General features: G+C 39.8%; 3 protein-coding genes across 3 annotated transcripts; 1 reads left to right on the top strand and 2 right to left on the bottom strand.

Moving 5' to 3' along the window:
- Positions 1-1,680: 1,680 nt before the first annotated feature.
- LOC118274677 (GPN-loop GTPase 3) lies at positions 1,681-4,290 on the bottom strand. Its single transcript, XM_050696918.1, has 5 exons — positions 3,991-4,290; positions 3,539-3,735; positions 2,991-3,205; positions 2,392-2,497; positions 1,681-1,968 (listed from the first exon to the last, which is right to left on the bottom strand). Exons 1-5 carry the CDS (start codon positions 4,033-4,035, stop codon positions 1,698-1,700), a joined length of 834 nt encoding a protein of 277 aa, XP_050552875.1. The 5' UTR covers positions 4,036-4,290; the 3' UTR covers positions 1,681-1,697.
- Positions 4,291-4,465: 175 nt separating this feature from the next.
- Positions 4,466-6,486, top strand: LOC118274676 (major heat shock 70 kDa protein Ab-like). The gene has a single exon (XM_035592325.2). It carries the CDS (start codon positions 4,547-4,549, stop codon positions 6,428-6,430), a length of 1,884 nt encoding a protein of 627 aa, XP_035448218.1. The 5' UTR covers positions 4,466-4,546; the 3' UTR covers positions 6,431-6,486.
- A 2,522-nt stretch (positions 6,487-9,008) lies between these two features.
- LOC126910629 (homeobox protein cut-like) lies at positions 9,009-13,089 on the bottom strand (the record flags this gene model as incomplete). Its single annotated transcript, XM_050696922.1, has 4 exons — positions 9,009-11,483; positions 11,578-12,461; positions 12,604-12,743; positions 12,862-13,089. Coding segments are annotated over 4 exons (2,832 nt in total), but the record flags the coding sequence as incomplete, so codon positions are not given.
- Between the last annotated feature and the right edge of the window lie 5,869 nt (positions 13,090-18,958).

The following is an 18,958-nucleotide window of genomic DNA, read 5'->3' as shown; positions in this document are numbered from 1 at the left end:
ATATTCATGAGCAAATTGGCTATTCCTAACCCAAAAGGCCGGCATCGCACTTGTTATTTCGGGTGACCATGGGTGACGACGATTGCTTACCGTCAGGTGATCCGTCTGATTGTTTACCGGCTTATACTATAAAAAAATATGAGCAGCGTCGTGCAAGTCACGAAGACGCGGTGACTATCGCGCTGCTACTGTGCAGTAGCAGGGCGTGTACAGTATTATAGAGTCGAGTTCTTCGTCAAACAGTCTCGTAAGTAAGTCGAAAAACATAATAATTAATTTAGTACGTCTCATGAAAAGTATAATATAGGTATGCTATGATGTTTTGTGACAGTCCTTCCTTTAGGTTTTTGCAATTTAGAACTTATGTTGTAAGATATATGGTACAAAATGTAACAACGAATATACTAATAAAGAATAATGTCAATGTTATTGTTGTAGTTTCAATAATTAAATTTTTAGAGCCATTCCTAAAGTAAATCTCTCACGATTTTTCTTATAGTTTAGAAATGAATCTGACAGGTTTTCTTTCTATTTTGATAAGAAGTTGGACATCAGACAAAATTGGCATAAATTGAGAAGAGATAATAACAAAATGATAGAAATACATAATTGATTATGTTGACTGTCACAAAAACGTAAAACAATACCTTTATAGGTAGTAAAAGTCAGTTATAATGTTATGTTTATACACTTATATACCAATACTATGTATGTTATTTCAATATATGTACTACATAATATTACGTTATTATATATTATGTTGAGTAAAATATAAACGTTTAGCTAGGTAATACATTAATCTCTGTTTGTGGGCACAATATTATGTTAGAATAATAAATATTACTATTCTATTCAGTGTTATTTGTTACGTCATTCCTTTGGTTAACTGGATTCCCAAGATTAGTGTTCCCGAATATGCGGACTGCCTAGCGGAATACCGGGGCTCCGGCTTAAAAAGCAGAACTAGAGACGGAGTGGTTTTAAGTCAGTAAGTGTCTGACATTCCCTCTCGCCTCGTCCAAGGCGGGAGAAGTCATTGGATGAGTGTTCAAGTTTTATATGGCGATGGTGAAGGATTGGGTGGTGTGTAAAACAATTTGTTACAAAATATGAATATATTTTATTTCTTATTAGTAGCACGGTTTGCAATTAGACTCGTGTATGGCAATACATTCAGACTCACAAGTGAATGGGAGTCATAAACATAACTGTTGAAGGTGGGGGTTATTTTGTATTTGTATAGAAAACAATATAGTTGATTACATGCTGCTACTGACGAAAACTACAACTGATTACAGTTAGGTAGGTAGTTCTTATTGCACAGGTTCATGAAAACGAAATCGCACTACAAACGAGCGACTTGGTAAAATCGATTAGGTACTCGTTACAATTTTGATCGAATTTCTAAGATATTAGATTACGCCTATTGGGATAATAAAATAGAAAAGTTCTATATGATTATGTTTCATTCCTGAAGACAAATCTATAGTGGCTAGAAATAATGGTAGCCTAGCAGTAGGCAGTGGTGCACTTTATAGTATCTAACACTACCCAATTTTCGTTACTTATATGGGTTCCACAAAATAGAGGTCAGGGTAGCCGTCTACCTTACACTACAACTTTGAACTTCAACCTAACCAAATGGGGTAAAACAGCATTCCAATAAAAAAAAAACCAAAATATAACAAAACAAATCTTTAATCACAGTTCGTATCATCAGGATCCTCTTCATCAAAGTCCCGGATCTTGACATCAGCATCCTCACCATACTGTATGATGTTGTCTATCGTCAGCATTATATTGTCAATGCTTTCCTCATCCTTTATGTTCAGCGGGTAGAATCGGACCAGGCTGAAGTTCTCCACTACTTCTCCGATAGCTTCTGTTAGCTTCGCATACTTCTCGTGCCATTTTGATTTAGCGTTTCTCATGTCTGCTAGTAAAACGTGTGGGTCTGGATCTAGGTAGCTGTGGAAATCAAATAAGAAAATATATTTTAGTATGGTCGTTTGATTTCTTGGTTGAAAAAGTTGTCCTAACTAAACACCAGTGATACATGAGTAATTCCTCTGGTGTTGAGGGTTTTCATTAGTGGCGAAGATTGCTTACTATCTGTATCCTAAGTATGAGTTTTCTATACGTTTAACGAAATCTTAACGAGATCGCATTTGGCGATCTGAGTTGTTGATTTATTCTAATCGGCTAATCAGAGCGCCAAACCTGCTCTCGTTAAACGTAAAACAAACTCGTATAAGGCCTCTGGTAATATATTCTCCCAAATATAAAAATGCTTGCTTGCTCCTTCTAAGAAGCCAACTTTATCTCTCTACATATTACATGGCCGATAAAAAAACCATCTACGAAATTTTACAACAGATGTATTAAACTTACTCATCAATCTGTCTCCGGGCACTCTTGCTGAGCAGATCCATTTTTGTGAGAATATTTACATGTGGCAGTTCCAAGTTCACCATCACACTGAGTGCTGCCATTGTGCCTGGAATTATCAAAACAGGTTTTTGAAGACGCGATTGAGATGACGATTTTCATCTCTCCTCATTACTAGGATAAAATATAGCAGCCTAGTTAGGTGTTATTGTAGACTATAATTTTTCTTTGTGCCCAGTTAAATCCTTTCAATCATGTAAGACTAGCAAGCATACGAAGACATAAATCGCATTCTTAGAATGAAAGTGGCCGAATCCAAAAACTGCAAATTGTGGGAAATGAGCCAGAGTCTCAGAAAATTATAGTATTGAATACATTTTAGTATATCTCTTCCATATTCCATACCATACATGATTTTTACTAGAATTATGGATAAGTTCTTTGGTTGTAGAGAGTTTTATAAGGCCATTTTAAGATAAAATCGAATGTTACAGAAATATTGAGTTAAATCACTTTCATTTTAAGGGTGTGATATATGACATACATATTCTTAAACTTTCGCATTTATAATAACTATAGGATTTCACTGTTATTCATATTACCTGACAAAAACTTAGCACCATCAATCATGAACTGCGAGTCCACCATGAAGACCACACATATCCTGAAGTTCCACTTCTGCAGCAGGTCCACCAGTTTCCTCATGACAGGTAGATGTGTGTACAGCTCTATCTGGCCGGGGCAGTCAAACAGCAGGTAGTCATCGTCCACATCGCCTAGCTGTTCTTCTAGCCAATCACAGTTCTCTAGGAGGGTTCTGAAACATTTTAGTGGTTTGATCAGGTTAATTGGTAAGGTCTGATAAATTGTTGTATTATGTTTGTTTTTAACTTATTATGTCTGTGGCTCATTTTACTTTAAGTGCTTTATAGGTCTGGAGTTGTGGACAACCAGGGCTCTGGATCAAATCAAGAGTAGGAACAGGGTGGTTTTTATTCAGTAAGAGTCTGACACTCTCTCGCATCATCATTTGAAGACATTATACCAAGTTAATAAAAAAATAACCATGCCTTTTTTTGACAAACATTAACATTTTCTTTAGTTTTGATGAATCAATGTGATTCTATTTCTAACATAAAATAAAACTTACTCTATACAAAAAACGAGTCCACCGTTAGGTCCAAACTGTAGTTCCTCATCCTCCATGGCATCGTCCAGGTGTATGAGTTCCCGGATGTCCACCAGCGGCTCATAGTCAAAGTGTTCTGCTGCCGGGTCCAGGTTCACCACCTCCACTATACGCTTGGCGTCACTGGCATGCTTTACTATCGTAGAACAGTATGTTGACTGAAATTTAAAGAATATTCTTATTGTCTTGACTGAAATGTTGTCTAATTGGACTATAAATATAATTAATGTTTTTACAGTTTACAGTATATAATTAAAATAATTTATTGCTTTACTTCTGGTAATCTCATGTGGGTAGGTATGTACAAGTTTGAACGTGAATTGATGGCTATAAAACTAAGTAAATTTAACGTGTTTTAAGAGTTTGTAAACAATCTGATCGGTGGGTATTAAAGGTATTAAATAATTTCTTACCTTTCCGCTGCCAGCAGGGCCCACAACTAACTGTGCATACCGCATTTTGTGTTAACTAAAAAAGTAATAAGCACGTCTATAGGTTATGTCACAGTAACGCGCAATAATATGAAAAATATCTGGTCTAATGTGCCCACGATTGCTTCTTGAAACAAATTAAAGTGGACCACTTCCTGGAATAAGATTTCAGTTATGATTGTGAACGGACAATAAAGTATTATTTAAATAAATAACAAGGCTGCTCGCATTGTTTTGCTTTTATTAATTTGACAGCTGACTGACTGAATTGCTGTCAGTTTGACATTGCTAAAGAGACGTTCAGTTATTCAGCATGCTTTGGCTCATCTTTGGCTGCGTTCCATATAAGACATTATTTCAGATAAAAAGTTTTGTAGTTAGAAGCCACCTAAAGCCTCTTTGACTACTAAAAAGACTGGCTATAATAGCAAAACGATGACATGAATTTAAATTTCGGAATTTGACATAATATTTAATTGTCAAAACACATTCAACAACAAAAAGCAAAAAATCGAAGAACTTAAACTAAAATATCACAATGGCTGCAGTTGGAATAGATTTAGGAACGACATATTCTTGCGTTGGTGTCTGGCAGCATGGTAACGTGGATATTATAGCTAATGACCAAGGGAATCGCACAACTCCATCTTATGTTGCATTTACGGACACAGAACGGCTCATTGGAGATGCCGCAAAGAATCAGGTTGCTTTGAATCCAAGTAATACAATATTCGATGCGAAACGTCTCATCGGTCGTAAGTTTGATGATCCCAAGATACAACAAGATCTCAAGCATTGGCCATTCAGAGTAGTAAACGATGGCGGAAAACCAAAAATTCAAGTTGAATACAAAGGCAAAACCAAACGTTTTGCACCGGAAGAAATTAGCAGCATGGTTCTCATTAAGATGAAGGACATTGCAGAAGCATATTTGGGAAAACAAGTTAAAAAAGCTGTTATAACAGTACCTGCTTATTTTAACGATTCTCAAAGACAAGCTACTAAAGACGCTGGGGCAATTGCTGGATTAAACGTCCTTCGAATCATAAACGAACCAACAGCTGCTGCGTTAGCTTATGGTCTGGATAAAGATCTCAAAGGCGAGCGAAACGTGTTGATATTTGACCTTGGTGGCGGAACTTTCGATGTATCAATCCTGACAATTGATGAAGGTTCTTTGTTCGAAGTTAAAGCAACTGCTGGGGACACTCATCTAGGTGGTGAAGATTTTGACAGCAGGCTGGTTAATTTTCTTGCTGACGAATTTAAAAGGAAGCATAAGAAAGACTTACGAATGAATCCGAAATCACTCCGACGACTTAGAACAGCAGCTGAGAGAGCTAAACGTACACTGTCCTCCAGCAGTGAGGCGAGCATCGAGATTGACGCTCTCTATGAAGGAGTCGACTTCTTTTCAAGAGTGTCTAGAGCACGGTTTGAAGAATTGAACTCGGATTTGTTTCGCACTACTCTAGACCCTGTCGAAAAAGCTTTGAAAGACGCCAAACTAGATAAGAGCGCTATACATGACATTGTCTTAGTGGGAGGTTCCACTCGTATACCAAAAATACAGAGCTTGCTACAGAATTTCTTCAATGGAAAGAAGTTGAATTTGTCTATTAACCCTGATGAAGCAGTCGCATACGGGGCAGCCGTACAAGCCGCTATTTTGAGTGGAGAACGTCATTCTAAAATCCAAGATGTTCTTTTAGTGGACGTGGCTCCCTTATCATTGGGAATTGAAACAGCTGGCGGCGTCATGACAGCTATAGTTGAACGAAACGCAAAGATACCTTGCAAACATTCTCAGACCTTTACCACTTATTCAGATAATCAGTCGGCGGTCACCATCCAAGTTTATGAAGGTGAAAGAGCAATGACAAAAGACAATAATTTGTTGGGAACATTCGATCTTACTGGTATTCCCCCAGCGCCGCGTGGCGTTCCTCAAATAGACGTTGCATTTGATTTAGACGCTAATGGAATCCTCAACGTTTCTGCTAAAGAAAACAGTACTGGGAAGAGCAAGAACATAGTCATAAAGAATGATAAAGGTCGTTTGTCCCAAGCTGAGATTGACAGAATGTTGTCTGATGCTGAGAAGTATAAGGACGATGACGACAAACAAAGAGGTCGCGTGTTAGCCAGGAACAAGTTGGAAACCTACGTGTTTAATGTGAAGCAGGCGATTGATGATGCAGGGAGCAAGCTGGGCGAGATGGAATGTGCTAAGATTCGTCGCAAGTGTGATGATACTCTACGTTGGCTGGACAGTAACTCGCTGGCTGAGCAGGACGAGTATGAAGCCAAGTATAAGGAGGTTTCTCAGGAGTTCTCTCCGGTTATGAGGAAAATTCACGGGTCTTCTTCAAAGACTGGGCAAGGCGGCAGCGACGGACCAGTCATCGAAGAAATAGATTAGATGTTTTTGTGATAATAACTTTTGTGTTGGTTTCTAATAAAGGAGTTTATTGTGATTTTGTATCGTTTTGTAGCATTACTTTAAATACGTAAATGTAACAATTTGGAATGTTGTAGTTATTAAAATAGGTCTATTGATAAACAAACATGAGGTCCCATAATGTCGGTGCTAGTTGTCTGAGAATTTTGAGACCACATTTTGTTCGACCTAGGAATTGAACATTGCATGTTGTTATTAGCCACAGCTGCCTAAACTTATAATCCCTTTTTTATAAGCTTTGCTTTTTACATGGGACACATAAAATAACTGGTGAAAAGTGAGCGATACATCATATGCACAGTATCTTGCCTATTGTACGCCTCTGCTTACCCAAAAAGTATAATATGTATGTAGGTACCTATAGGGGAATGCTTACTTCTTCGGGGAATAAAATAGGAATTAGTTTCCTGCAAACTACAGGTAACTGCAAAACTACAGGTATAGCTTTTTATTTAAATATAAATGATCTCATGTTTTGAGTGATTTTCAACCTGGCTGTAATAGAGAAGTATAGGAAGATTTCAGATGTATTTTACGGAGGTATGTTTTCCTTTCACAAGGATGTGTATCACCTTTTGAGAGAGAAGAGACTATGTATGACCTCTGAGTTTGTTTCGGCATTTCTTCTCAAAGTAGTCCGATAGGAAATGCCGGCCTCATCTAGTTGTTTAAGAGATTGACGTGTGTATGAACCTATTTGCAAAATAAATATCATTTATCATTTATTAAAACATGATTCTCTCTGTGTATTCTGTGTGTGCGTTACTTCACTCCTACACGACTGGCTTACTTTTAGTGAGACGCTTTGTCGCTGAATTAGATTTACACTTTGTTCTCTGAGTGTGTCCTCTGAGTTTGTTTCGGCATTTCTTCTCAGAGTAGTCCGATAGGAAATGCCGACCTCATCTAGATTTTTTTATATAATATTTTTTGACGTGTAAACGTGCTCTTTTGTAGCCTATTTACGTAAAATAAATTCATTTCATTTCATTTCGTTCTCTCTTTCAAGATGACATCTTCGATGTGCTGCTACTACCTAGCGGGTTTACCGGGGTTCTAGCTCGAGAAGCAGGAGTAGGAACCTACAATAAAAACTTCAGCTTCACCCATGGCAGGCGTAGTAGTAATAGTTATAGAGGTTAATTTTTATATAAATATTTTATCTGTGGAGATCGTTCCAAGCCAATGCACCTTACGAGTATTGTGCTGTAAATTAATATACTTACTTAAATATTTTCCCAGGATTGTGGACTTTGGACTTACTTAAACAATGAAACAAAATGTGATTAGCAATTTCTTTATTTTTAATTTTAATAACTTTAGAAATTGTTCGGAAAGAAGACAATGGTTTTCAGCATCGTTATTAATTAATATTATGATATGAACAATAATAATTATCGCTATAATTTTTAATACTATTCATTATTATAATGGATATAACGCATAATAATAATCTATTCACTACCGGATTACTATTTACATTCTAACCTGGCAACACTCAACGTAACAATATAAAATACAAGATGGCGTATCTTAAATGACAGATGCTTCCAATATTTTCATATTCCCTCCACTAAACGACAAATCAAAAGCTTGTATATTCCACAGCCATATATAAAACCTCGCTCTTGCTCGCATCATCACATCTATGCTTAAAACATGATTTATCTTTTTTCGTCCAATATAGACAATCCTAAATAGGTATTCCATAATCATAAAATCGATCAATTACCTATTCGTTGTTAAAACAGTTTCATATAAATTTCAACGAGCATTTCATTCATTTATTCGCTTTGGCAACACTGGCAATCTAAGACGGACTTAACTTTGAACTGTCAAATTCAAACCGCCATTTTTCCGAAGCACTTAATAATTTTTATCGAAAATATTCGAAGCATCTATGTTTATGAAATAACAATAATATTCATAATATACGTATATTATTCTTTTAAAAGCAAAAAGCTATGAAATGATTCTAAAAATCAATGATTTAATAAGTTAAAAAACGTTCACTTCTTACAACGGAGTTGGAGAGTTAAAATAATTGTTGCAACTGTTAAACAGCCTAAGTTTGTTAATATTGACTATTACACGCTATTACTTATCTAACTTACTGTTATATATAACATCGATATGTATGTTGGTATTTCTAAAAATGGATGTATTTTTAAAGAACTTTAATATTCTCCATGTAAAATTGAAATATTCCAAACTGTTCACTTTATTGAAACCTGAAGGCCTAAATCTATTCTGACATAATTTCGTTACAATTTCGATACACTTTTAGAATGACAATAATTTCGATTATTTATGATTTTACCCTTTTACGAAGTTAAATTTTTTGGGTTAAACTATTTTCCTACTTACCTAGGTATATTAATCTAACGTGGCATTTCAAATAGATATTTACATTAACTGAATATAATTATGTACAACGTGATGCAAGGAGTATGGTTCCTTTAAAATTTACATTTTCTTTTACTTATTTCCTAAGAAAAAAAAAGGAAAAAATAAGGAGGTAAAAATAAAATAAAGAAAATAAGATTAAAAGCAAATTTTATTGCTAAAATAAAATAAAACTATAAACCATAAGCAATACATTACTTGCTTAATCGTATCATTTTGTGTCTTGATTTGTACATTTTCTAAAAAATATATAAAAATGAAAAGAAACAAACAATAGAGCTATTGTATGGAATTAGAGCTGAGTGTGTATGACAACTAAACGTTATAAAATGACAGCTAAAATCACAAAGTTGAGCGGTCCCGCGGCTGTATAAAATAATGCAATAGAAAACATACAATAGTATAAAATAAACATTAATAATTTAAATGTTAACTTATATAACCCGATTATAATATTTTAAACCTCTCCGGTTCTAATAAACATAATAATACTTTTCAACTGGGGCTCGTTAAACCATAGCTTAAATTTACATCTGATTGCACTTTATAATTTTCATTAACAATTAAATGAACCTTTCCCTACCCCTAACTGTATCAGCGACAGAGTTATCTTACACGAATAGTCTAACCTACTTATATACAGGGTCTGGTTCACAGGCAATATTCGACACATATTTGGTATATTTATTTACAATCGAATCAAAAAGCCGTAACTTAAAAATACTCAGATATTTGTACCTAATCAGGGTACGTGTTTACATTAAAAAATTAAAGCAAAATGCATATTTTTGTATCGCAAGTTTACGTACTGGCGTATCACGAGAAGCTACACGGGTAGTATGTACAAAGTCTTTGGCCTTACATCGAAATACAACGAACTCTAGCTACACAGTAACACTCGCACTGCACGTCGCCACCGGGCCGACGGACCACTGCGCGGCACTCAATAAATAATTGTTCGAACGTGATATGGTACAGTCTGCACGTCACAGTTCGGGACCCGTTTCACCAGAGGGAGCGAGCGCAGCCTAGTACTCCCAGCCGTCGTCGGTCTCGGCCTTAATCTTGTCCTCGGGGATGACGTCATCAGGCGTGTGCGACGGGCGCGGCGTGTGCGGCGTGCGCGGCGTGCGCGGCGTGGCGGGCGCGGGCGACACGCCGGGCGTGCCCGCGGGCGACGTCTCGCGCGCCACGGGCGACGGCTCCACGCGCACGGTCTCCTCCGCCTCTCTCCGGAAGTCGTCGCTCCGCATCACGCACACTCCGTTGATTATCACTTCATCAGGGTTGCGTGGCTTCTCGTCCTGCCAGTCGGGGTTGACCCACTGCGGCGCGGCAGGCTTCCGTCTGCTCGATCGACCCGCGGGTGTAGACGCCGCCTTCGGCTCAGTCTTAGATTCCTCGTCCAACGAGTCCTCGGAGCCGAGGTTGCTCTCGACGTCATCGTCCTCGAAGTCATCACCGTCGGGTTCTCGCTTCAGTGGCATCGATAGATCGAGGCCACCAGATTGGTCCTTGACCTGGTCTTCGGGTGGTATTAACCCTCGACCGATCAGTGCTGCTAGGTTAGAGTTAGCTGCGAAGTAGGGTGGGTACGGTAGAGGTACTCCAGCCAGACCCATCCTTTCCTTTTGCAGTTCCAGTAGTCTCTGGTTGAGGAGGAGACGGAACTGGACTGGGTCGAAAGGCGCAGCGGACTGATCCCGCGCGGGCGGTTCTGCTGGCAAGCCATGTGGCGCTTGTTGTTTTAGTCGCATTCGGTGATTGTGGAACCAGTTGGTGATGGTTCGCGACGACAGACCTAACTCTGCGGCCAGGAATTCGATCGTTGGCATGTTGGGGTAGGGGTCGAGAGCGAACGCTAATCGGAGTGCCTCTTTTTGCTCTTCAGAGAACAGTACTCGTTGTTTCTTGGCACACGGCGCTCCCGTGTTCGGGCCCGGTGAGCTGGAGTGGTAGAACTCTGACGTATCATTCGACGATGTGTCGGATGAGTTGTCTTGTCCAGGGCCACTGGACCGCCGCCGCTTGCTTGCTTCTCGTCGTTCGTTCTTCAAAGCTTGCAAGCGGTCAATGTTGTGTGCATCGCTAAGCCACAGCTGCATGCGAATGAATGGCTCCCTGCCTTTGATGCTAAGCATATGCCAGGGTTTCGGTTTTGATAGTAATTCACTAACGGATCCCTGTGATAGACCTAAAACAGCTTCACCAAAGATTTTCTGGCCAATATTGTTTGCTAGTAATGCTTCTTTAATTTTGGTTGTTATTGTTTGTGTGTCTAAGTCTTGGGTAAGTGCGGCCATTTCATACACGCTGGGCGATATATGTTGGTGCAGGTTGCGCATGACTGGCGGCTGGTGGTGGGGCTGTGGTGGTGGCGGGGGCTTCCTCTCCTTGTTGTTGTTGTCGTGGTGCTGCGGCGGCAGCGTGACGGCGTGGTGCGGCGGGAAGCCGGGCGGCGTCAGCAGCAGCGGCGTGGGCTGCCCGAGGTGGCCGAGGTGGCCGGCGCCCAGCAACTGCTCCTGCTGCATCTTGCTCAGCAAGGAGGTCGCGTCGGATATCATCTTTTGTGTTGGCGGCATGGGTTTGTTCATATTCGGCGGACATGCTGTAAGAACAGAAAAGGAAAATACAATTAAACTACCATTCCACTTTCTAATTATACAATAGGTTATATTTTTTCATTTAGAGGTGATACTTACCAGGTGCTCCGCTATAGTTTCCGGTCCTCATTAGTTTCTCCGGCGCGATTTTGTACTGAGATGCAACCAACTTGTGGACAGCATTGTCATCTTCTAAGAACATTTTCATTCGAATGAAGGGTTCTCGTCCCTTCTGTGTGAGCATGTGCCAGGGCTTTGGTCTTGCTAGCAAGTCGCTCACAGATCCTTGCGATAGTCCTAGGACGGACTCTCCGAACAGTCTTTGGCTAATGGAGTACTGGCTTAGAGCCTCTTTTACCCTCCGTACAATATCTTCTGTGTTCAAATTGTTAAAGAGATCAAATTGTTGCTGAGTTATCGGTGGAAGAACTGCTTTCATCGACCTTTGTACTGGAGGATGGTGAGGAGGATTTGAAGGTTGGGATATGAGACTGTTCGTGATAGATGCCATCCTCTGCAGCGGACTTGCTGCCGCTGAACTACTGAAGTCCTCATTCGGAGTGATGGCAGGCGGCAGTATCGCGTTGCCCAGTGGGCTGGACGCGGATGATCCCGTTGATTGCTGTCCCGGCTCTAGTTTTGGCCTTACTAATGAGAATGCGCTTCCAGCGTGCCTAATAGCCTCTTCGGCATCCATTGACCTATCCTTATCACTATCAGTCATTCCATTCATTTTGGCGTTTTTATCTTTAGGCAAAGAGAGATCTTGGACCGCTCCCGAGCCGTTCATCTGCTGGTTCTGTGCTTGTTGCATTGCTTGTTGCTGCAACGCAAGCAGGTTTGGGAAGTGCGGCATGGCTGGCAAGTTGTGCAGGTTGGGAATGTTACCGCCAGGTTGGATCTTGGCAAGCTCTCTGTGGTATGCTTCCAAAGCCATGCGGATGTCTTCTGGGGGCCTCTCCATGTGGGGTGGCATGCCGCCGCTGAAAAAAGGAGGAAACATGCTATACGTTAGTTTTAGATTTGCTGTTCTCGTTTAAATTTTTGGTAAATATAAGGGTTTTGATTTATTTTTTGGGAAAGTCTAGTTTTGATTTAAATTCTGAGAGCAGAATGAACACTTACCCAGGGAAGCCTTCACGACGGATGTCCTCTACTCTCCTGGTCATGATTTTGGCAAGTTCCTCCTGGTATATGCGCGCCACCTTCTCCTGGGGAATGTCGTCGTTCTCATACTTCTTAAGTCTTCTGTTTTGACTCGAGTCCTGTGTAAGTTATAATGATTAATTAGTTTAAATATTTCACATGGTTATTTTTAAATTGTTGAGTTAATAGCAGTTAAAATTAATTAATGTTTAAAAAGTTTTTAAACTCATATCGTACCTTATTAGAGAACGGTGAGGGGCACTGAGTTCTCGGCGAGCTCGAGTCCTCGTTGCTTCTGGAGTCATCATTGTGAGGAGGTCCGGTAGGCGTCTTCATCATATGCGCTTCACTCAGAATCGCGTGCGTGAGCCTGTCGTCGCCCTCTCCCTCCGGCCGTCCGAACACTGCGCCGGTGCCATCCTTCGTCCCAACTATAGACAAGACAACAACAACGTTACACACATACTAATCAATCAGCCTCCAAGCTTCACTTATCTAACTTCTAATGACATTCAGAAAAATACACATGATTGCTCAAATACGAGGTTTCCACGAATATTTTATGACTTCGCTGAACAAAATTAGTTTTATTGGTTTTCTTAGTTATGAAAGCTCGTTTGTGAATCGTGAAATTGGAGCAGAAACAATAGCGTCATGCGTACGGTACGAAAGTTGTAGTGTAGTTAATTATACAGTGTAAACAGCTATATATCTACATAATATATTGCAATCATTTTGCATTCGAATCCGCACACGAACAATTTTAATTGCCGCTAAATTGTTCGGCGCACACACGCGTAGGGCTGCGTACGAACATCCGTGTTAGTAGCTGCTACTGTTGCCAAGTAATAAATACGAGAGTTATATTTGGTACAATTGAAATTAGGCGCTTCATTTAAACTCTAGACCGATGCATGGCGCTTTGCAGATAATCGCTGAATGGGAACGAGCAGTCATCGCCTAAGCCCAGTAATCCTAAAACTGCGCCCGCGCACCCATAAACAAGTGAAGTTACGCGTGAAGCGGGGCCGCCATGCTGTGGTCATTCATCCTGTCAACATATTGTCTCCGCGCTCACAATGAAACGACACTATTTAGATGGTGATGTACGCACGGAATTACTTTAATTAAGTCGCGTAATTAGTTTTAGACGTTCGCCGAGATGATTATAGAATTAAAGTGCGGCATAATGTTCGGATACTCGGATCTCTTGCGGGTAATATTTGTTACAGTATATTTCGAGTTCAAAGAATTTTTGGCGTTAAATCCGAGCGGTGTTAGTGCGGCGCTCCCATTTATTTTATCTTATGAACATGATAATAATTGGACGCCATCTCCTTAGATAAGTACGTTATTAAGTAGTCTGTAGGTACTAGGTAGAGTCGTGTTGTGTGCTTGAGTACGTTAAAAAATCGGCCACATCCGTCAAGTGTTTAAAGAAAAACGATAATGTTATTTGCTTTGCGGTATTTTAACGACTCCGAAAACGGATCGTTTGTGAGTTGACGTATTAATTTTCAAGGATCACAAAGACTTAATTGCGTCCTTAAATTTTATTTTAAAACCGACAATATGTACGCTAATTTCCTCGCGAGTATTTCCACTTGGTTTATTTTAGATTTGTCTGTTGTTGCGCCGACTTCGTCTCTAATTATTTGACAATAAAAAGCATAATGGACTGAAGTGCAATTGTTTTTCTTCGAAAACTCAGAACTGGCTTTTATTGGAACGTAAAGTGTATTTTATTTATTGAGAGTTAAAAATGAATTAATGTACCGCGCGCTGACATTGTTTACACCTCGTGTAGGACTGTATCAAACTATACTCGGCTACATGTTAGATTAGATACCGTAAAGTTTGGAAGTTCCCAGTATCAAATTTCTAAATACCTAAGTTATAATAGAGCTACCTATAGTTCAACTAACGGCTTGTTACCTTTCACCAGATTTATGAAGTTTTTGTACTTCGAAAGCAAAACTTTATTGTTTTCACTTTCAAAAATTTCATACCTAGTCGATGTTGTCACTCTCTGGTGATTCTCACGTTCCAAATCATATAACAAACGCTGTTATGTCCTTCCATAGACGATATTTTTTGTGAAACCAACCGTTCACGAACTTAACGACTTATGACTGAGCGAACGTGATACAAATATTTTAAAATATATCCCAGATTATGATCTCGCCTGACCATAATGTTAGACAATAACTCTATATACGTGATTCGTTTGTAAATTAATAACATTTCTAATGTTTGCGTAAATTGCTACTTAAACTTAATGGCATGCAGAGACAAGATCTGCGGACTTTAGTTCGACGCTCGCGCCCTCTGGGAGGAAAAGTAATAATTAAATCACGATGACGTTCCAAATTTAAATTGCCACGCACGATATGTCACATTTTTATTTGGAACAAATGAGTGGCGACAAGTTTTCAAACACCGATATAAATGTATTTAGTCATCCGAAGGCACTCCGCGCGCGAACTGTTTGTTAAGGAGAATGAGGTAATACTCCTATTTATACACTAACTGGCGGAATAAAATAGGCTTCCATAATAAAAATTCTATTTTAGTATTGAAAAGACACCCGTTATATCAATAAGTGCCGATCACAACATAATTAGAATGTCGGCCGTGTCTCATCCGCCGTCGAGGCTAGCTGATTATTTAGTTTATTTCAAAGCTGCGGCTCGCACCGGGGCGGTCTTCGCGGTTTTTCTTTTATAACTTCAAAACCGCTTGACATATCGTAGCGAATCAAAATGTGAAGCACGCAGTTATCTCTTATGAACCGAGTAATTTAATGTTCAGTGTAAACGGACGGACGTAAATACAAAACTATAAAGGTACTCGGTAAATAAAACGTCTCGCAAATATAGAAGATAATTTTAAAATCACAGACAAACGGCTCTACGCGATTTGTATGTATATATTCATCCTTCGACATACGGGCCGTCGATAAATTTCAACACACGTCTATTAATGCCTTTGATCTTGTTGCAGACATTTTGTTATTCTGTAAACGGCACGCGGGCAATTACTGCGACGTGCTTCGAAATATTGTCAAAAAACTGAGGTTATTTCCACAGGCGTGTGACGCAACGCAGGTCGCGCCATTTTGTGTACACGTCAAACTCGTCAACATGGCCGGCCGGCGACCCGCGGGACGCCACTAGTTTCCATACTATGTACTACACTTGTATTCATCTACTTTCTTTCGCAGGTCTTATCTCGTAGTCTATAAAGTATGCAACGATATCACTTTTTATTGTTGGCCATTAAGATGTGCATTTTTGATGGATATTAAAAAAAAACACGCTGCTCAATTAACGTCGTCCAGTCACGGAAGTTTAAAATTTATCGGTCGCCATTTGATCGCTTCTGACCGATGGCGGGAAAGGGGCCGTGTAAATTCGAGTAGCAATAACATAATTCAAGGATAACAATAAAAACGAAGAAATTATTTGTTTATGCGACATTATATCGCGTGCGTGCACGCGAAAACTATTTTCTTTGTGGCCGTTATTGATTGCTATAGTCGTATGAATATTCAAAGGCTTTGGAAAGTAAAGGGGCGGTGCCCTAAATTATAGTGTCACTGTGACATAGTGAAAAAAGTAACGTTCGTAATTTAACCGTATAGGTTGGATTCGAACGGGGAACTCGTATCCGGGATTGTAAATCAAGTTGGCGGGTAGTCGCAAGAAAGGGGTGAGAAGTGTGCGCTCTATACGTCACACAGGCGATCGATGCTCATTTGCATTCGAGTCGTCGTCGGCAGCGGACGTCAGGGCCGCTCGAAAGTGTTGCAGAGCACGGAAAAAATACCGCATTTGAATTGTTAATTATATGCAAAAGAAATAGTTGCATAAACGGGCATCTGAGTTAAAATTAGGTGCTAAGTGGTGCAACAATGAAATGGTACAAATAACATCGCATGCGTTGAGAGTATTTGGATGAGGACCCCTTGGAACAACCAGATATTATTCGATAACAACACGACATAAATCATTCGTTGCGTAAAACACGATAACATCGAAAATGAAGAGGTAAAGTCTGAAATGATACAATTTTCGATTGGTAAGTTTCTTTTGTTCGACGTCGCGTGCGTAGGGTCGGGTGATCGGGATCGCGTGCTAGATGGCAATCTGCCGCGACGGGGGCACCGACCACAATTGATTCCACACGAGAGAGAAACAGAATGGTCCTGTGCATGTGACGAGAGCCACATACATGTAGGGCGCGGCCGGTACGTGCGCCGGAGGAAGCGAGCTCATGAAATTAAGATAAGGACGAGTAAGACAATTCCAGGAATGATTTGTTTGTGCGCTCCGTACACCAGACAAATGTAACAGTAGATATTTAAGTGGCTGTGGAGCCCATGTAGTCATATACCTTCACCGAATCTATGTTATGTAAACATGCGATCCGCTTATGTTTCGGTGATCACGCAGTTACACATAATGGACAATCACGTTCGTTGATTGAGCCGCAAATTACCGAATCACAAATTGCGTGCGTTTGATTGGCTAATGGTTAAGCTGAGGTGACGTCACCAGCGTGAAAATGACACGATTTCCTTAAAATTAGTTATTGAGGGTAAGTTTTTTATGTGTCGTAGTAAAAACGTTAGTATTAAAATATGTCGCGTTATAATAGTGAAATAATTTTTAAGATTTACGGTCGAGTAGTAAAGTTTAAATTATTATTAGTTTAGGAACAGATTACATCGTTGCTTGAGTTTGGTATTTAAATCATTTTTTATAGATCAATTTATTCGAATGATCCCTGCGTTCTGTCAACACGCCGTAAACATTTCAGTGGCATCGTAGTTATGCTTTGAAAACGTACGTGTGTGTGGTAGGTACTTACTACCTATCTCCTCTGAGATTGGACACTTTCTTTGTTTTTAATATACAAAGCAATATGTTGTCAAAATATGAAATTCCGCAGTATATTTATGACATATTTCTATAAAATTCTCTAGACTAGTAGACATGAACGTTGTTAGTACACGAATCTTTATGATATTTATAATATAGATGCGTCAGACAAAATAAAAGTCTGTTCTATCTCCCTCGCGAGATAAAATCTCGGAGCTCGCTAGTTTGTAACTAGATTCAATAATCAATTTTGCCAGCACCGCCCAGGGACTCCTCCATATAGATTAAACTGAGTGAGTGGTGCCACTACATAGCGGTATAGATGAAATTCATCAACCAAACTCGGGCAGAAACTTGGATTTTACAAGCCAACGGTCCGTAGTACTTTGGTCATTAGTTGAATCCTAAGAAAACGATAACTATAAAGCTCGTGCCTCTTTTGTAAACACGGTAAATACTTTCTAATTAGACATTTCATTCCTGATTTTCTTTCAGCGCGTTCCAGAGTTCAGTAGTTTGCCCGGCGCTGTAGCGTCAGTACCTAGTTCGCTGGTACTAAGTAGTGAGATGACAGCACAAAAACTGCAGAGTGTACGTCGGCGTCTCCCTGGAGCTTATCTGTATAACTTTTAACGATAGCGCAGCGAAGTTTTTTAACGAAATAACCGAATTCCCGTTAACTAGAGGCGGAGTAACGCGGTTAGTGCCGATCGCGTCTGCCGCTTCATGTGCCGTTTTTAATTGATTTTAAGGTCTGTGCCACGTCTTTGTTTACAGTTATTACCTTCAGACGAGCCGTGTTTTGACTCCATTGTGGAAAGTTTCACGTAAACGCTGTTTACAATAGTTTCGGCTTAATTTTGTCGATAAACATTTCGTCGAATTTGACACCATATACTTTTCGAATTTCCTAATTCCTAAATGGTTTTTCCACATAACATATATCAAGTGACGTGCCGTGACAATGCATCGACTATTCACGTGTGCCGCATTGATGGCAGGTATGAATGCATTGATTTCGCACAGTTGCTTTATTGATTGTGGCGGCGATTGATTGCGCCGCGGCACGCGAACACGCGCTAACGCGAGAGGGCTTTTGTTGCGTGAAAATTAAAAAAAAAAGAGCTATGGCAAGTCTATAACCCATAACTGTATGAACGCAAGATTAGTGGAGTCTACATTGTAAATACGATTGTGCGTCTACAATAAAGCTATGAGTTACACCACTTTCCACTGTCACGGTGGACTGGCCAAGAATAAATTAATTACAAAACAGAACATTCCCGTCAAAATTGTTGTCCGACATTCCCAACATCAAAGAATTAGACGGAATTGATCGCCCCATTGATATCTTGTTGAAAAAATAAAGCATGTTTACGAAATGATATCGAGATGTACAACATGTGACATGGCCGACCTCTGTCATAAAAATATCAGGAGTACGCGCATCT

The sequence above is a fragment of the Spodoptera frugiperda genome, chromosome 11 (assembly GCF_023101765.2).
Source record: "Spodoptera frugiperda isolate SF20-4 chromosome 11, AGI-APGP_CSIRO_Sfru_2.0, whole genome shotgun sequence".
Lineage (NCBI taxonomy): Eukaryota > Metazoa > Arthropoda > Insecta > Lepidoptera > Noctuidae > Spodoptera > Spodoptera frugiperda.
Note: the sequence above shows the minus strand (reverse complement) of the source record. Positions and strands in the feature narration are given on the sequence as shown.

Excerpts from the sequence above, each read along its gene's own strand:
- LOC118274676 (XM_035592325.2), top strand. The coding sequence starts at position 4,547 with ATGGCTGCAGTTGGAATAGATTTAGGAACGACATATTCTTGCGTTGGT.
- LOC118274677 (XM_050696918.1), bottom strand. The coding sequence starts at position 4,035 with ATGCGGTATGCACAGTTAGTTGTGGGCCCTGCTGGCAGCGGAAAG. Across the intron at positions 3,736-3,990 it reads GCCCTGCTGGCAGCGGAAAG|TCAACATACTGTTCTACGAT; the intron begins GTAAGAAATTAT and ends TTTAAATTTCAG. Across the intron at positions 3,206-3,538 it reads GGACTCGTTTTTTGTATAGA|AACCCTCCTAGAGAACTGTG; the intron begins GTAAGTTTTATT and ends AAAATGTTTCAG.